Source organism: Macrosteles quadrilineatus, unplaced genomic scaffold, assembly GCF_028750875.1.
Source record: "Macrosteles quadrilineatus isolate MER2022 unplaced genomic scaffold, UCM_ALF_1.0 Scaffold_13__1_contigs__length_4303367, whole genome shotgun sequence".
Classification (NCBI taxonomy): Eukaryota; Metazoa; Arthropoda; class Insecta; order Hemiptera; family Cicadellidae; genus Macrosteles; species Macrosteles quadrilineatus.
In genome coordinates this window covers 1,787,725-1,807,306 of record NW_026542606.1, presented here as the reverse complement: position 1 = coordinate 1,807,306, position 19,582 = coordinate 1,787,725, and the positions used below count along the sequence as shown (strand labels likewise).

At 39.2% G+C, this 19,582-nt stretch overlaps 1 protein-coding gene across 1 annotated transcript in view; it reads left to right on the top strand.

Moving 5' to 3' along the window:
* The window catches only part of LOC129004967 (uncharacterized), an 83,362-nt gene that overhangs the window by 42,934 nt on the left and 20,846 nt on the right, over window positions 1-19,582 (top strand). The window contains exon 6 of the mRNA XM_054433697.1: window positions 18,185-18,328. Within this exon, the coding sequence (XP_054289672.1) occupies window positions 18,185-18,328 (144 nt within the window). The remainder of the gene's footprint in view (window positions 1-18,184; window positions 18,329-19,582) is intronic.

Below are 19,582 nucleotides of genomic sequence, written 5' to 3'. Positions count from 1 at the left end.
TCCGTTCTAGCTCCTTCATTCCGTTCTGTATTCATGTGGCTATGCCCTAGCCGCTGTAGTTCATTGCCCGCGCTCCTCACGTCGTCTTTTATTAGTGTAACGAGTTTTTACATGCAGTTTTTTCCAAGCTCCAATAATTTTGACAATTATTGGATTTAAAGTCAATGGACCAAATGAAATGTCGTGAGAATTACATAAAACTACATCCTATGTCGTTGATATTTTATCGTCACATTATATGTACATGGTTTACGAACTTAGATACTTGGATTAAAGGCCTTAGTGTGCTGGGTAAATTATTAGTTTCATGGAAATATACAAGAAATTTACCTTAAAATACGCAATAAGAGTGACTCCGTTTTTTCTGTATGCATATAATTAATTCATGGTAGGGTAATGTAAAAGTATGTGTAACGAATTTTTCACCACACTATGATGTTTTAGCTGTTTTACATACGTTAATTGGTGGCTGAAAGATATGTTTTTCTGACCATGCCAGCTGTCATCGTCATATAGGGGCCGAGCAGGCGTTTACATCCCTAGGGCCGCAAAATCACTTGTTCGCTTATTTACTTAAAAGATTAATGTATATTAAATGCACAAGCTGTATCCATGGCATTGCAATAGACTTGTTTTTTTGTCACAGCTGCCTAGACAACTATTAATTGTTATTTTTGATTTTGCTGATTCCTCAAAATATTTCACATAAATAAGAGGGACGTTATATTGCAAAACACACTTGGGTAAAAAATAGCGTTACCACGAGCCAAAATGGGTTTGCAGCTCTCGATCGTTTCACGTTCTCGAATTCGTCTCGAACTTAAAACCCGATCTCGAGTCGGCAAAACCTCACTTTCGGCCCTAGGTACGAAATATACTATTTTTTACGGTGGATTTAGAGACCCAAAGATTCTCACTCCGTTGCGAAGCACGGGCAGAAACACTATAGTTAATTATAAGATTATAAAGTCTTTACTGTTTTGTCTGTACATTGCGTAGATTCATGAAGTGTTTGGTTATTTCTACGTGTTATATAATAAGAAAGCCGAAACGAGTCTTATGTCAATATCTGTACGTTTGTTTGATTGTTTCTGTCATTGTGTCTGTAACGCCAAAATTCCAATTCACGTGTCCTACCTTGAGAAAACTAGAGTACCGTTCATGATCCAATAGTTTTGTAATTGTTTGAATAAATTTGCCAAGTTTGATCAAAATATATCCATAAACAAGCAAACTACAACATTTTACAATATTCTTTATAAGAAAAACATGGGAATTATAAATTTACAATTTTTGAATTTGTCCTGTTACCAATAACCATACAAAAACACTTTGATATACAAAATTATTTGTTTTTTAAGCTATTTGAAAAGGTCTGGATATAAATTGGGAAATTTTGTATTTTTAAGGTAACGTTTTTCTCCATTTCATATATTAGTAACAATATGTATAGTATCAAATTCAGTAATAGCATTGACTACTGTATTTAAACCTTAACACAAGTGTTTATATAGTCAATGAGGCTACTGGTGCTACCGCTGATGGCTTGCATGTGTACGTTAGTAGCTAGCAGACAATTTGCCAACTAGGAACATGAAATCAGCTGTTCCCCGTCCTCACTGTCGCGGTTGCTCGCCTAGCATGTCAACAGCTGACTGTTGTAAAAATTGGATGAGGCGACAGTAACTTTTTCTAGTACGCTTCTTTACCATGATATCTGCCAATTCAATTTTGTCCTAAAAATGTATACACATCTCTAAGATTTGTTGCCAACTGACAAGCATTTCAATTAAAAAAAAAACTATTGTTTATCATCCCTGCAAAACTGCTAATAATTCATGTTCAAATTTTCATCAGAATTCCGTTAGCTTAAATCAACAATCACATAAGACCAATAGATGGAGCACGCCTATCTAAATAACATACAAGCAGTTGAAGCCAGGTCCGCCATCTTAGTGCAGGTTAGAAGTGGTAGATGCCAATGAAAACGGCACCAAAACTCAATGTCCAGCTTCAAAATAACTTGACATTTAGCCTATTTAGACTAAATGTAAATCGTTGAAACATCGTATGAAAGATGTCAATTAGTCTAGGATACTATTGGTTCTAATTAAAAGCTAAAAGTTTCCATTTTCTATTTTAAATCTTGAAATAAAGTTGGTACTTTTAAATGAGTTTTAAAATATGACATAAAAAAGTTCGTCGGCTGCTACTGTTTAAATTTTTTTGTTAGGTAAGTTAAAAAACGGTGGCTTAAATTTTATTAACCATTTAATAAAATCAGATGAATTTTGATTGAGTCTTGAATCTTTATTTAACAATAGATTATTTGCTTTTCAAAATTTGTCTTTAGTTTTAGACATATATCCCCAATTCTAAATAGCTCACAAAAATCTTTACAGTCTTAAATAAATAGTAACATTATTGACTTTTGTTTTAGCTATAGATTACTTATTGGGAGTTATTGGAATTGGGGATAAATGCCCTAAACTGAAGACAAATGTTGTAAAAGAAATAATTTACTGTTAAATAAAGATTCATGACTCATTTTAAATTTGTCAGATTTTATTAAGTGATACATAAAATTAAAGCCAAACATCTACTGAGTAATTTGAGACAAGAAAGAACTTGGTGACATATTAGCGACCCGAGATATACATCTTTTAATAAAAACTTATTTCTAAAAAGTTAAATTTAATATTGTGTTAGGGGTTGTGGGAACCGGAGTTTTGCCAACGGGTGTCAGGTAGATGGGGGGATGCCTTCGGCCACCTCTTGGTGCGGAGATTTGCCAACGGTGGTGGTGGGAGAAAGATTGTGAGGGAGGGAGGGAGAGCGATTGTCAGGGTTGTCTACGCTTGGCAGTTATGCGCTTGTCGCAGTGGGTTAGGTTAGGTTAGGTTAGGTTAGGTTAGGTTAGGTTAAAAATTCAATACATTTCTTTTCACAGTCGGAGGTGCATAACTCCATTACTTTGAACACAGTCAGCATCCTGCCTGGTTTGTCCACCCCTAGCGGAAGCCACCCTCACCGGTCACGAGTAATCGCTCTCTCTCCCCCTCCCCCTCTCGCACAACCCACAACCGTTGGCAAAACTCCGCAGTATGTGGAATTCATGGATGGTGACCCTTTCTACCTGATACCCGTTGGCAAAACTCCTACACTCAGGGGTTGTAGCTCGTCTTTAACACGTCCGACTTTAATGATCAATAGCTCAAATGAAAACACTTTTATCACCGAATATTTTAAGGCTAGAATAAACTGCAAGCGTTCGTAAAAACTGGAGATATAAGAAAATTTATCTTAAAAAATTTTCAAACTACGTAACGTCCATAAGAAATGTATGAGGGAGGATTTTCATTTGAATATATTTTCAAAACAAAAAAATATATTTAAAAACGGATTTTAGCATTGAAATCAGCGTGAAAATCTAATGTATAATGATGTGTCACAACACTCTCATTACGTTTATAAAAATATATTTATATCCAATATGGCGGATCCAATATGGCGGATCCAAGATGGCGGCCAAAATGCGTTCCCTATCAAAATAAAGGACTAACCACACAATAAATATCGGTGGTAATCTCAAGTGAATACCTCAAAAATATGCATAAAAATGTGTGTGATATATTTTTTAATGTGTCCAATGTTGGGGATAACCCCCGTTTTTTATGTCATCTGAGGGGGTTTCCTGTAGACCGATTTTTGGCAACTTTTAGTACGTCACTCTGCACACCCAACACTATACCAAATAAAACCATACAATGTTTTCTTGCATTGTTTTAAGGCCATATCCCATATTTATCTGACTATTGGTGTTTTAAAATAAATGGCTCTTAAGAGAAATTGCCGCCATTTTAAAATGTATTTTTAGACACTTTCCCATGAGTAGTAGTCATTTTGGGGGTTCTAGGACAGAGGAGGGAGGAGTGTAGACCACGTGGGTTGAGGTAGGTAACCTCACTTTGCCTAACCTAACCTAACCTTACAGGCAGAGACTGATCCTCTGATTTGGACGACTTTACAGAAACGACAACAACTTTTGAATCTCATTTTATATAGGACCACCAATAGGTTCTCAACTGCACAAAAATGGCGCCGATTGCATCATTCGGTGCTCATGTTTTCACTAGAGGATTTGTATGAAGATGCAGTATTTCGATCTCAATGTATACTGACACGCCATTTGAAACTCACGTTCTAGGACAGAGGAGGGAGGAGTGTAGACCACGTGGGTTGAGGTAGGTCGGGAAGGGAGGTGTGTCCATGACGTCACATGTAAACAGAGGATGATCTTACAGACAGAGACTGATCCTCTGATTTGGATGACAATTTTTTTTTGTGTAGATATAAAGAACGTTAAATCAGTTCTCATTTGGTATACTTGTCGTACAATAGGATCTCACGGCTGAGATCGAAAACGACAATAGCTTTTGAATCTCATTTTATATAGGACCACCAATAGGTTCTCAACTGCACAAAAATGACGCCGATTGCAACGTTAAATCAGTTCTCATTTGGTATACTTGTCGTATAATAGGATCTCACGGTTGAGATCGAAAACGACAACAGCTTTTGAATCTCATTTTATATAGGATCACCAATAGGTTCTCAACTGCACAAAAATGGCGTCGATTGCATCATTCGGTGCTCATGTTTTCACTAGAGGATTTGTATGAAGATGCAGTATTTCGATCTCAATGTATACTGACACGCCATTTGAAACTCATTGTTTTCATGTTGATTTTTACGTGTCTTCTGAGTTGAGTCGTTCCGTGTTTAGTGACGTCACTTGTCTTGGGATCATGTGATCATGGAATGTTCTAGAAACATTACCATAAAAGGAAATGCCACGTGATAGGTCACGTGATCATCTTGGAACGTTCGAGAACATTACCATATATGGTCATGTGTTTCGACGATTGTGCAACAGCCCGCGCGGTCTTGCGTCAGTCTTCTCTGAGAGGTGGTTGTGAGAGGTGCTATTTTTCGAGTCTTTGAAATTGTGTAGTGCGTGAAAAGTAAGTTTTCAACCATTTATAAGTGTGTGACGAGGATTTGCGGTGATGGCTAGTGTCAGTGCTACGAAGCGATCGTTTCCTAGTGACAACGAGAGTGATGACGACAGCCTTCCTACACCACCGAAGCGTCGTTGGTTCCAACGTTATAAAGACGATATTGAGGAACAACAAGGTGCTAGGGAAGAACACCGTTTGGATGTTGCCTCGGTCTCTGACGGAGAACATCATGTGTCACCGGTTGTTCAAAGTGCTACCAAGCGGTCGTTTCCTACTGACAACGACAGCGATAACGAGACCCGTCCTACATCACCGAAGCGTCGTCGAGCCCAACATAGTGAGTTGGATATTTCGGAACAACTACAAGGTGCTAGTGAGATGATGGACATTCAAGAGCAGGAAGATGTTTCGGATGTCGTGCAGGTTCTACCTGTCAGGAGAGCCGATACAAAAACATTAAAGTTCTGTGATGTATGTCACCTCAGTATTACTAGGAAAAACTGGGCCCGTCATACTGGGAGTGGAGCTCACCAAGCGGCGTGGATACAAAAACAGCAACTAAACCGACCATCCGTCATAGTTCAGCCATCCATCATAGTTCGGCCATCCATCATAGTGCAAGTCCCACGTAAGCCTCCGCCACCACCTAATCTTGAAATCATCCAATCTAAAACGGCGTTCAGAGGTCGAATGAAGACGTTTGAGATCAATAATGTCAAAGTAAATGGTTACAAAAGTGTTGAAACTTTTATCGAAGATTCCAAAAAACTTATAATTGAAAAGGTTCGTGATGAGGGAACTTCATTGAAAATCCAACTTATCCTTAAGGCAAAGTTCGCTAAAGGGATTACGGAAAAAGTGGAATCTGATTTCGAATTCAAAACGAAAAACATCATCATTTACGAAGATTCTAATCTATCAGATTTGTTAAATGAGGCAAAACAAAAACTATTGACTGAGATGGAAAGTTTTAATCACAAAGGCTCCAATTGGAACATGAAAACGATTGAATGTCTTTTTTTACATATCAACCGACTTAAGCCTTTGAAAGGGTCTAGTTACATAGCCCTGCCAGAAAAAATTCGCTTGAAACGTGCTGTTGTAAACATAAAAAACAATGATCAGCGTTGTTTCATGTGGTGTTGTCTAGCAGCACTCCACCCTTCAAACGTACACCCGGAGCGGATCGACAGCTACACTGCTTACGTAGATGGATTTCTCAAGTTATTTGATGGGATAGATTTTCCAGTCAAACTGACTGATGTAAAAAAATTTGAAAAGCGTGCAGGATTATCGATCAATGTATACGGTCTTGAAGAAAATAGTGATGTTTTTCCCTTGTGTGTAACAGATGAAGAAAAGCCCGTGCATGTAGACCTGTTGTTGGTTAAAGATGGAACGAACTCACACTACTGTCTAATCAAAAACCTATCTCGTTTAGTTCGCAGTCAAGCTACAAAACATAAAGGAAAATGCTATATATGCAGACGTTGTCTTCAGCACTTTCATAACGAAGACAATTTGAAGACACATATGGAGGACTGCTCTAGACATGATCCCTTAAAAATAAAGCTCCCTACCGCTGGAAAAAATGACAAAATAAGATTTACAGAACACAATAAATCAATGAAAGTTCCTTATGTCATTTATGCCGATCTGGAGAGCATGCTCCTCCCGATTTCTACTTGTGAACCATCGGGAGTTGATGAAAACGGTGCGAAGAGATCGTACACATACAGCTATCAGAAACACGAAGCTATAAGTTTCTGTTACTATATCTCTGGCAGTGAAAAGCCTCCAACGACATATTTCGGGGAAGATGCTGGACGAAAGTTTGTCGAGGCATTGAAAAAGGAGGCCGTAGAGATAAAACAAATCTACGAAAAGATCATTCCAATGACACCATTGGAGGAAGAAGAGATACGTAGACATAAAGAAGCGGTAACCTGTCACATCTGTCAGGAACCTCTCAATGAAACCGACAAAGTGAGGGATCACGACCACCTCACCGGTTTGTATCGAGGCCCTGCCCATTCCAAATGTAACTTATTGTTTACTAAGCCCAAATTTATTCCTGTTTTCTTGCACAACCTTTCTGGCTACGACATACATCAGTTCATCAAAGAAATAGGACGACAAGGTGAGAAACTCAAAGTGATTCCCCAAAACGATGAGCGATACATATCATTCACCGTTCAAGTTAGGGGAGGGTTGGAACTGAGATTTTTGGACTCTTTTAAGTTTTTAAGTGCAAGTTTAGACCAATTAACTACAGATCAGTTGGAGCATACAAAGAGATTTGTCAAATCATCACAGATAGAGTTGGTAACAAGAAAAGGGGTTTATCCCTATGACTTTATGGATAACATAACAAAATATGATATGACAACTCTGCCGGAACTTCATGATTTCAAAAACAAATTAAATAAGTGTGATGTATCAGAATCAGATTATGAGCATGCTCAAAAGGTTTGGAATGAGTTCAACATCAAAGATATGAGAGAGTACACATTGTTTTACAACAAGATTGACGTCCTCCAGTTGGCAGACATTATGGACAACTTCAGAGACGTTTGCCTTCAAACATATAGTCTCGACCCAGCGTGGTACTTCACAGCTCCCGGATTAGCCTGGTCGGCGATGCTGAAACTCACTGATGTAGAGCTCCAGTTACTAACCGACCTCGATATGATTCTAATGGTTGAAAAAGGAATTCGTGGAGGTGTTTCGCAGTGTTGCTTGAGACAAGCTCGAGCCAACAACAAATACATGAGTCAAGGCTTCGATGAGAACAAAGAACCTAGCTACCTGGTGTACTTAGATGCGAATAACCTATATGCTTGGGCTATGTCGCAGGCGATGCCATTCGGTGACTTTAGATGGCGAAAAGATACTGAAATAAATGTTTTAGACATCAGTGATGACGCAGCCACCGGCTACATTCTCGAAGTTGACCTCGAGTATCCCGAAGAAATTCATGACCACCATGCAGACTTTCCACTCGCACCTCACCACATGATTCCACCTGGGTCAAAAATATCCAAACTGGTCACCACTTTGTACGACCGATCTAGATACGTTGTACACTACAGAAATTTAAAACAGTATCTCAACCTCGGAATGAAACTAAAAAATATACATCGGGTTCTTGAGTTTTCTCAAAAACCGTGGATGAAACCATACATCGATTTAAACACTAACATGAGGACCAAAGCAAAGAATAAATTCGAAATTGACTTCTACAAGCTTATGAATAACGCGGTATTTGGGAAAACTATGGAAAACCTTCGGAATAGAGTGGATGTTCGTCTGGTAACCGACGAACGACAGGCGGATAAATTCATTGCCAAACCGACATTCAAGAGTCGGAAAATATTTACGGACCATCTTGCAGCTGTGCACATGACCAAAACATCACTTCTTTTCAACAAACCGATTTACGTGGGGGCGGCTATTCTAGATGTGTCGAAAACCCTTATATACCGTTTCCACTATCAAGTGATGAAGAGCAGATATGGTGATCGGGTCATACTCGCCTATACTGATACCGACTCACTGATTTACATCATATATACAGAAGACTGGTACATGGACATGAAAGAAATGATTGACGAGTTCGACACGAGTGCATATCAAAGCTCCAACCCTTTTGGTATGCCTCGAGTAAACAAAAAGGTTCTCGGAAAAATGAAAGATGAGCTGGAAGGTCTGATCATGGTTGAATACGTTGGTCTGAAGTCAAAAATGTATGCCACTGACGTAGAGGAAGGTTTGAATTGTATAAAAACATCTAAAAAGGCTAAAGGAATCAAGAAATCAGTGGTGGAAAATGAAATCACAATAGATGACTATCGCAGATGTTTGAAGACTCTCGAAGATGTGTACAGACAAATCAACAGCATCCGAAGCCACCTGCACGATGTTTATAGTATGACACAATTCAAGAAATCACTTTCGCCAAAGGACGACAAACGGTGTGTTCTTCGAGACGGAATAAGGACGCTACCCTGGGGACATAGAAGAATTCCTACTGAATGTACATAAAAAATGTAAAAAAAACTATTCCTGTAAAATATATTTTTTTCGTGTTTTACACTGTTGTTATTTATTGCCCTGGTGTGCACAAGGTTTTTTGTAGCTCTTTCTCATAAAAAGATCCAATTATTTCTTCACCACTTTTATCTTTGATTCTATAGGTTATTGGAAAGGTGTCTTGCACTTTGGATATGGTAAATATCTCTCTAGTCCAATTGCGACTGTATTTATCGGCAAACGTATCTTTTTTTGCCACAATCCTCACTCTGTCTCCTAGTTGAAATTTTATTTTTCTAGGTGTATGAGGAATATTGGAGAACCTCTCAAGCAATCTAGGTACGTCCGCCTTAGTAACCTCTGCAGGTTTCATACAAATTGTACGATGGACACTATTGTTGTACTGATGTAACAAGTCTTGAACTATGTCCAACCACCGAAAATAATTTCGAGTCTCGAATATAACCTTCATTTTTTCATTCAACGTACGATTGAACCTCTCAACGATTGCACTCTTTTCCTCATTTTCAGTATGATACATTTTTATGTTGTACGATTGCAAAACTGACTTAAAATCACGGTTAAGAAATTCTTTGCCCTTATCGGTGTGTAACAGTCTGGGAGCGGTGTGACCGTTGACGTCAATTGCTCGCTTCAATATGAGCATAAACGATTCCGCTACTTCTGCACCCCGTTTGGTCATCAACGGCTCTGACCAGGCGAATTTTGAAAAGGTATCAATCACATTCAACATATAATTATAGCCATCATTCTCACTGGCATACTTTCTCATGACAACCAGATCTGCGGCCCACAGATCGTCTATACCTAGGGTAACAATACGTCGTCGAGGAAAGTGCTTGATCACTGGTCTATGCACTTCCTTGGCGGCCATACTGGGCTTAGGAACTTTGACGAAGGCGCCTTTACGCTGACCGCAAATATTGCATGTCGTATTTAAACGCCATTTGTTGTTAACGGTTTTGACATACTCCCCACTGTCTTGAGAAGTGGTTTTCCTTTTGCATTTCATACAGTAGATTTCCATTGGCTCTTATATAAGTGGGAAACACTTAAAAATGAGTGAACTGCACAGACACAGAATTCACTTGTCCGACGGTCAGAAGCGTAAGCTACGCATCGCGTTTAAAAAGCGTAGAACTGCTATAATTGGTTTAACTAATGATAGCCTCTCACGTGGAGCGGATCATATACTGCTTAACGAAGCACAACACAAGGCTGTTGAAAAAGCTATCCGGAACAAAACCGGTCTACGTCTGGCTGTGAGCTACGACCAGCTTTTGAAAAACAAAGAGGGCGGTCTTTTGAAAGAGATGTTGGAAATGGTTGAATCAAAGGTGCCATATGGAAAACGTTTCATATCTCCATTGATACGACATCAGGTGGCACCGATTCTCAAGAACCGATTCGTGCCGTGGTTGAAAAACCTGATCGATAACGAGCTAGATTCAATAATTGAAAAAGACCCCAAGGGAGCCGGCCTTAAGCGATGCATCAACAACAAGCTGGACTCTCTTTTAAAAAACCCGTAAGATCGTTTGAACCTATGTCACTGGGAGAAATAGAGCTTTATGCTAACCAATTAGGCATCCGTGGCTTTCGAGGAGTGTTTATGAGACAGATATTACCCGAAGCCCCTATGGAGTTTGAATGTGGAATCTTGAATCTGGGTAATATCGATTCTTCTGGAACCCATTGGACTTGTTATGTTAAAGACAAAAACAAAAAGTTCTATTTCGATTCGTTTGGAAACGCACCCCCACCACTAGAACTAATAGACTATTTAGGTTCAAACGATCTCTTCTATAATGACATTGCTGTTCAAGAGTATAATGATCCACCTATCTGTGGTCATTTGTGTTTGGAGGTTCTACGACGAAACTCTAGTGATGAGCCTTGGGATGATATCATAAGAGCTATACGGGATGATAAATATGTATGGAGTTGGTGGTGGCAGCGGAAGATTCGTGTTCAATAGATTCGGGGACGAGGTGGACTACCAAAGCTCAATTCGTCAACAAATCGAATCACAAACAAAGTCTGAAATTAGAGATCTTGTCAAATCAGGTCTTTCGGAAATGAAGAAAATGATGAGAACACCTAACGACGATTCGAGCCATGTAGCATTAAACAATAGACTTGGTAAAATAGAATCTACGATGAACATCAAGGATAATTTCATTGGTTTTAAAAGCAAACGTTTGGTTAGCGTCTCCAATGCAATTGATAAACATGATGTTGTAAACAAATATCAATTGGATACTGTCAAATCAACGGTGGATAGACTAACAAAAACATTCGATGTTTCGAACCCTGAGGTGGTAAATTTAAACGGACATCGAAGAATAGGAAAAGTCAGCAGATCAAAAGATCTTTATGACGTGATCGTAAAGAAAGAACTAAACGAGTTAAATGAAAAACTGGTTACATTCCAGACAAACCTTAACACGATATTGGTTAATATACACGATGACATTATAAATTTAAAGAGAGCACAAAATGGTTATGATATAAGTGACAAAGATGCCGCTAGTGAAAATCCGGGGCAAAGGATGCCAAATGACATTCCATCCAGAGCACCCTATCCGCCTCAGTGATGGTAGCAAGTGCCGACTAGCTCTAGTTAGCTTTATGTCGGAGAACTACATAAACAACGTGTTAGAACCGGGTAACATATATTTTTGGGACAGCGATATTTATCTGATCTCGACGTCATTTACGATCTCAAGGGGATATTGGACTATTGAAAAACTAAATGAAAAAATCAACGAATATATTACTGCACTGAAACTTAACGTACCTACCAACCAATTTTCAATCAAAAGGGAAAATGATCGTATTGCAATAACAAGTCCATTGAAATTTTATCTCAATGAAAAGGCGGCTTCATTCCTCGGATTCTCAAGTCCTGGAGAGAAACCATTAACCGAGCAGGAATCGTTTTACGATGCCAATACGCTTCTGGTTGCGCCAAACGCACCCAATTTCAGGGCTGTAGACGCCATAGAGGTACACTGCAACATCGTAGAGCACAGTTACATCAACCACGATGAGAACAGACACAAACATGTGGAAGCAGAACTGTTGTACACGTTCTTCCTGAATGTAGCACATGGCTACAAGATATATGAAGTGCCAACGGAGAAGTTGTACGTTCCTCTGAGGAATGGCTTACAAACGATCAACCGAATCGACATCACTCTCCGAGATCAAAACAATCGCTTGCTTCAAAACGAAAACGTTGAATGTGTAATAGTTTTAGATTTATATAAGTCCTAAAATGGATATCAATGTGTACTGCATCGAAGAAGGATCCATAAATAATCTATTACCACACCCATTAAGATGTCTTATAGTCGGTTCATCAGGGTGTGGAAAAACAAACCTATTGCTCAATTTTATCTATAACGTAAAGGGTGTAAAGTTCAAAAACCTTTATGTATTCAGCCGATCCATTGATCAGCCAGCATACACACAGCTACGTAAACACTATGAAAAAGTAGAGCACGCACTCGGCACAACTATTGCATACTTTTACTCAAACTGCAGTGACTTGATACCTCTAGACGAATGTAAGTCCAACTCTTTGGTGGTGTTTGACGATTGTCTTTTAGAAGAACAAACAAAAATAAAAGACTATTTCATACGAGGGCGTCATAAACAGGTATCTTGCATTTATTTGAGTCAGAGCTACGGGCGGGTAGACATGCAAGTAATAAGGAATAACGTTAATCTTTTGTGTATATTCACACAGAACAAACACTATACACAAAAGATATACAACGACTTCGTTGGATCCGATATGATATACCAAGAGTTTGTAGGCATGTGTAAAAAGTGTTGGGCGGAACCTCACGGTTTTATGTCAATAGACACTACTAAAAAAACGCATCTAGGTAAATATAGATGTATGTTTAAGGAAACGCTATATCCCTAATAAAAACATTTTTGCATCAAATACGTGTATTTTGTTACATTAACGATATTTTATACGTAAGAGCTTATTTACACTAAATGATAGTGTTTATGCTAAAAAACGATATTTCAAATTAAAGAGCGTTTCTGCGTTAAATAAACGTTATATTTTTATCGAAAGCGTTTCTACACTAAATAAACGTCATATTTATGTAAAGAGCGTTTCTACAATCAATAAACGTTTCACATGTACATGTTGGAATAACGATGTGAATCTTACGTTGTGTTTATGTGTTACTAAGTGCACAATGGATGCAAAAGAAGCTAAGCGACTTGAGATTCTAGAAAAGAATCTCGTCAAAAAATTTCGGACAGCGGAACAGGAGGAAAAGAAAGAACGAGCTAAGAAACTAGAGGAGATTACAAACTCCCATCCCAATACACATACAATACAAGACATCACAAAACCCCCAACACGAGTAACAAGTAAAACGCGAGATGAACCTCTGACAGTTGAAAAAGCTAGACAACTGGAGCAACTGCAAACCACTCTGCAAAACCAGTTCGGAGAAATACATGTTAGGGAAATGGAGGAACAACGTGTAAGGGAGAAAAAGTACGAGGCTATCACCAAAGCAATTAAAGAGAAAAAAGAAAAGGATGAGGTACTGGAGAAAAAAACAAAAGAAATGCTGAAAAAACAAAAATACAACCAGCTAATGAAACGCAACTTTAGACCATCAGTCTCTAGTACACCAGACCGAGTTGGTTATATTGGTTCCACTCAATACGATGATGATGAAGATGAAAAAATGGAAGTAGTTGCGGATCAATCAATAAAACAGTTGATGGATACCAAGGTCGTTAATCTCGGAGTGGTCGGAGCTAAATATCTACCACGAGCTAGTGACTCTCAATTCGGCATTTATTTCGATGAGATAGATGAGCAACTAAAAATCGGTTCTGAACCGATTGGGTTTGATTATGATGATATTATTGTAAACAACAAACGATTTAAAGGTACTGAAGGACTTTGGAAACTTTTAACGAAGAAAGGGTTTGTGCAGTCTAATGAATACACATCAAACGATTGGCAGACATATAAAGATATGCTTTTGATGACAAACTCTATCTTCCAGAAAAATGATCCTACTACACGACGTCCAAAATCTAGTTCAGGACAAAAATGGCGGAAAATGATAAAACCTATTTGGGACGAAGTTATCAAACCGACCGATCCGATTGAACAAGATATGGAGAGGGATCTATTGACGGGATCCGGTTTAAAACGCTACCATGACGGTCCGGTTGAATATCGCTACATCAAAGACCTCAACGAGCTCATCAACCGTCTGAATTTTATTTACGCAGAGGAGGTTGCAGGCAACAACAACTTTCACAACGAAAAACTATCTGTTGTTAAATTCATATCCGACCGTATGCAAGAACTGATTGACCAACCGAACGGGGTCAAATACGTAGTACGATGTTTGTCAGCCTTGCCTGAACGCGCGATAGAAGGCTCGGGATTGTTGAACGACATCATCAACAAATTACCTGTAGAACTACACGCCCCGCGTAACTGGAAATTCGATACGTACAACTTCTGCGGTCCAGGCACGAAGCTCGCTGAACGATTAGGTCGTGGTGACAAGGGTGTGAACCCTTTAGACGATGCGTGTAAACAGCACGACATATGGTACAGAGACCACCGGAAGCCCGAAGACAGATGGGTCGCAGATAAAGCGTTACAGAAAGCGGCGTGGGATAGAGTGACGTCTAGCGACGCGGACCTTAACGAGAGGAGCGTAGCCCTCGCGACCACGGGTGCGATGTGGTTGAAACGTAAACTAGGGATGGGTTTAGGTACATCCGCGTGTTCATATCCCTGTAGAAAAAATGGGTATATATAAGTGAACAGCATGGACAACGCTTGGCGAATCTTGTCCCGCGAACCGAAGGCACCGAACGGTGTACTCACCGACGAGCTCGTTATGAAGTTCGATAGGTACCTCAACTGGGACCTGTTGTCAGTTCACTATGATTTCTCCATCGATATGCTACGTATTTACTTTCATCGTGTTGACTGGGGTCCTATTCTGAAGAGGCAAAAATTCAGTGAGAGCTTCCTTCGTGAGATGGCACCAAACTTTGAGCATGCGTGGTTTGCTGTCAGCAAGCACCAAATACTTTCCGAGTCGTTCATACACGACTACGCAAACAAAGTCGATTGGGAATACATTAAAAAATTCCAGATCGTTTCACAACAGTTTTTGGATGATCACAAAGCTTACATGGAAGAGGAGTTCGATGAGTAAGCCTATATATATACCATGTAATTAAAAAATAAATAAAAATAATTAGCTTATATTTTTTTTTGTTCTTCTGTGTTATTAAGTCATTGTAGACAATGGAAGCACTGTACGAACGTTTCTCCACCGGAGTGGTGAAAAGCGAGTACCGAGCTGTTATGCCGATATCCGAGTTGAATTTCAACACACCAAACAATTACACAATCTTCAAACTCGATCATGGTGACACGTTTTACGACTCGGCAATTCAATATCACATCTGCGGCGAGGTAGTAAAAAAATCCGATGGTAAAACATATGATGCGACTGCCACTATAGCCCTGATTGACAATTTCATACCATACCTCTTTACAAGAATCGAACTGAAAAAACACAACACAACAATCGATGTGGTCGATCATCCGGGAATTACAAGCACTATCAAAAGTATTCTAAACTATCCGCAATCGATGAAACCCGCTTTGCAAAACTGTGGGTTCGCATCAAGATACTCGCTTGGTGGTGGCAAGTTCGAAGCGATTGGAACCTTAGCGCATCTCGGGTTAGGGTTCTTTGACCACATGCGATACCCCATGTACAAAGGTGGATTCGAGATTGTATTCACAAGAGCTGAAGATAACGATGCTCTATACCATTGGAAAGGAACCGGTACCGCAGCTACCGAACCTGAGGATGGCAAAGTGAAAATCACTTCCTTCGTTCTCAGAGTTCCCATAGTGGAATATACGTCAACTAGCAAAATCCAACTAATCGATGGTCTAACAAAACTTAGTGAAAAAGACGAGTTGGTCTACAACTATTATCAGTGGCAATGTATTGACAAAAAGGGTGTGTTCGGATCTACGTACACATTCGACATTACAAACGTTTATAGAAACGTATACAACCCTAGATTCGTAATCATGTGCTTTCAAACTAACCGCACGAATGATCAGAAAAAGAACCCAGCACAATTTGACAGCGAAAATATAAAAAACTTTGCAGTTAAAATAAATGGTCAACGTTACCCTCAAGAACTACAAAACGCTGCAATCCTCGAGGGACGTTGGAGAGTGATTTACGAGCAATTCATGAGATATCGTAAGGTGAATTTCGATGACAGCTCAATGATCATTGACCCAAGCGAGTTTATTTCACACTACCCACTGTGTGTTGTCGACACACATCTTCATCCGATGAATACAGACCGTTCTAGAAGTGACATTCAAATAGAATTCGATTTCACAAACGCAATCGCATCACCATCAGCCGATTCAGGCACTACCGCATATGTCATCGTAGTCTCTGAAAACGCGTTTGCCTACGACATATCAAGGAACATAATCAAGGTGATGTAACTGCACATTTATATAAGTGAGAGACATGGCACAATTGGTAGATTTGCTTAACGCGTGCCAAGCACCCAAATACACTAAAATCGAAGAGCTGCGACATGAGCATCCCTACAGAATAGTGGAGTTGCAGCGAGTCGTGACGAGATACGGTCCCTCGGTAACCGCTACTGTCGAAGAAGACCCTTGTGGCAATCTAAGAAAATTGTATCTCCCATGCAGGTACAACAACGTTTTGACAGACGTCATGATTAGAAACTACAACAACGGTGTCAATGAAAAACTTGCTTTGATACCCAAAAGCCATGGTCAGATCGAGTTTACAACAATAAACTAATAGAACAGAAATAAAGTACACAAAATAACTGAAAAACACAAAAAAAAATATTTTTTCGCCTCCGGGCATTGGCGTGGTCGAAACCACGTGCTGAGTCACTCAGAAGACACGTAAAAATCAACATGAAAACAATGAGTTTCAAATGGCGTGTCAGTATACATTGAGATCGAAATACTACATCTTCATACAAATCCTCTAGTGAAAACCGATGAGCACCGAATGATGCAATCGACGCCATTTTTGTGCAGTTGAGAACCTATTGGTGGTCCTATATAAAATGAGATTCAAAAGCTGTTGTCGTTTTCGATCTCAACCGTGAGATCCTATTATACGACAAGTATACCAAATGAGAACTGATTTAACATTGCAATCGGCGTCATTTTTGTGCAGTTGAGAACCTATTGGTGGTCCTATATAAAATGAGATTCAAAAGCTATTGTCGTTTTCGATCTCAGCCGTGAGATCCTATTATACGACAAGTATACCAAATGAGAACTGATTTAACGTTCTTTATATCTACACACAAAAAAAAATTGTCATCCAAATCAGAGGATCAGTCTCTGTCTGTAAGATCATCCTCTGTTTGTGACGTCATGGACACACCTCCCTTCCCGACCTACCTCAACCCACGTGGTCTACACTCCTCCCTCCTCTGTCCTAGAACGTGAGTTTCAAATGGCGTGTCAGTATACATTGAGATCGAAATACTGCATCTTCATACAAATCCTCTAGTGAAAACATGAGCACCGAATGATGCAATCGGCGCCATTTTTGTGCAGTTGAGAACCTATTGGTGGTCCTATATAAAATGAGATTCAAAAGTTGTTGTCGTTTCTGTAAAGTCGTCCAAATCAGAGGATCAGTCTCTGCCTGTAAGGTTAGGTTAGGTTAGGCAAAGTGAGGTTACCTACCTCAACCCACGTGGTCTACACTCCTCCCTCCTCTGTCCTAGAACCCCCAAAATGACTACTACTCCCATGGTCGGATTTTGTCGGATTTTGGATATGTTGTAAAGTAACATTTGTTGAGTCGAATACCACTTCAATGGCTTATGAAGCAATTTTGCCCAGGTCAAATCATAATTTTACTATACTACTATGTTTGAATTTAAATTAATTTTTAATTAACAGTTTGTGAAATATTTGATTATTGAACCATGTATCTCTCTTATATCATTACCATGCTATGTTATCTCAAATAGTTGTACGTTTGTAGACACTGGAGACTAGTAGTTGTGAACTGGCCTGCATTGTACGTCTTGTGCTCGTTTTGGTAAGAATGTGCGACACAACAAACCTCAAGGACTGGACCGACTTAGCCGCTGCCATGTCTTATGTCATGCATTCTTCGGAAACACAGGTAGTAATACTATCTCAAAATAATTAGGAAACAATCTTCATGGCTTAAAGATCATGGTATTTGTATTCATATAGGATTATACTGTTATAAAATGTTTGGTACCGTATGATTAGAAAAATTGAATAATTTTTTAGGTAATTAAATTCTCTACTAATTTGATTGTGATACTTATTGCTGAATTACATCTACCTAAAGTTAGAATTTAGACAAATTAAAAAAAAATTATTTTTCCCTTTTTATTAAGTGAATATTTTCTTAGCCGTAAGTCGTGTAGAAACAAAATATTAAACGTAATCATGGGAAATTTAACTGTCCACAACATTGACCATATCTTATTTTTCACTAAAGCGGTGTTTACACTGCCGTATTACCACGTCCATAGCAGGCATGTTCGCCACGCCAATGGACAGCCGTACGCAAATGTCGTGGCACCACGGTACCGTCCCACGGCCACAAGTAGCTGTGTAGTGTAAACAGTTTTCTGCTAGAAGCGTATTCATTAAAGGCGTGTTCATTTTTATTCACGGGTGCGGTATGGATTGTGCCAACAGATTAATTATTGAAGTTTGTGCTACAGTGATTGTTATTTTAGCTGAAGAAATAACACGACATTTAAGTGTTATTAAAAGATAGAAACCAAGCTGTAGCTTTCAATATTTATATTAAATAAACAAGGTTCACTTTGATACAGTTCAAGCATTAAAATTGTTTGACCTTCCATTAATTTTAAAGATTGCTTTGTTTTCACCAGTTCAATTGATTCGACTTGTGTCAATGTTATAGATTTTTTTTTGTTTTCACTATGGTACCATACTTAAAAACTAAGACGACAACCACTGACTTTAAAGAACAATAGTTAAACTCGTAGTACACACAATGACGAGACGGAAGACCATAACTCCTTTTTACCACGTCTAGCCACGCCTGCAACTGGCGTAGCAACCAAACACGGTTTGGTTAGTCCTAAAGGGCGTGGGGAACAGGCGTATTGGATTGCCACGCCTGTTGCTCTCACATCTCCACTGTTTACACGAGGCGTGGCCACGCTTCTCAAGAAAGTGAGAAAATTTCTCACCTACACGCCTGATTTTAGCCGTGGCCCCACGATAGTGTAAACACCGCTTAAAACGCACCAAAACTGAAATATTGGCAAAAATCTCAAGACATTGCCAATTTTTTTCTGATTATTTCAATATAACGGCGGGCGCGAAGGAAAAAATTGTGCATTTTGCATTTTAAACACCCACTTACCAT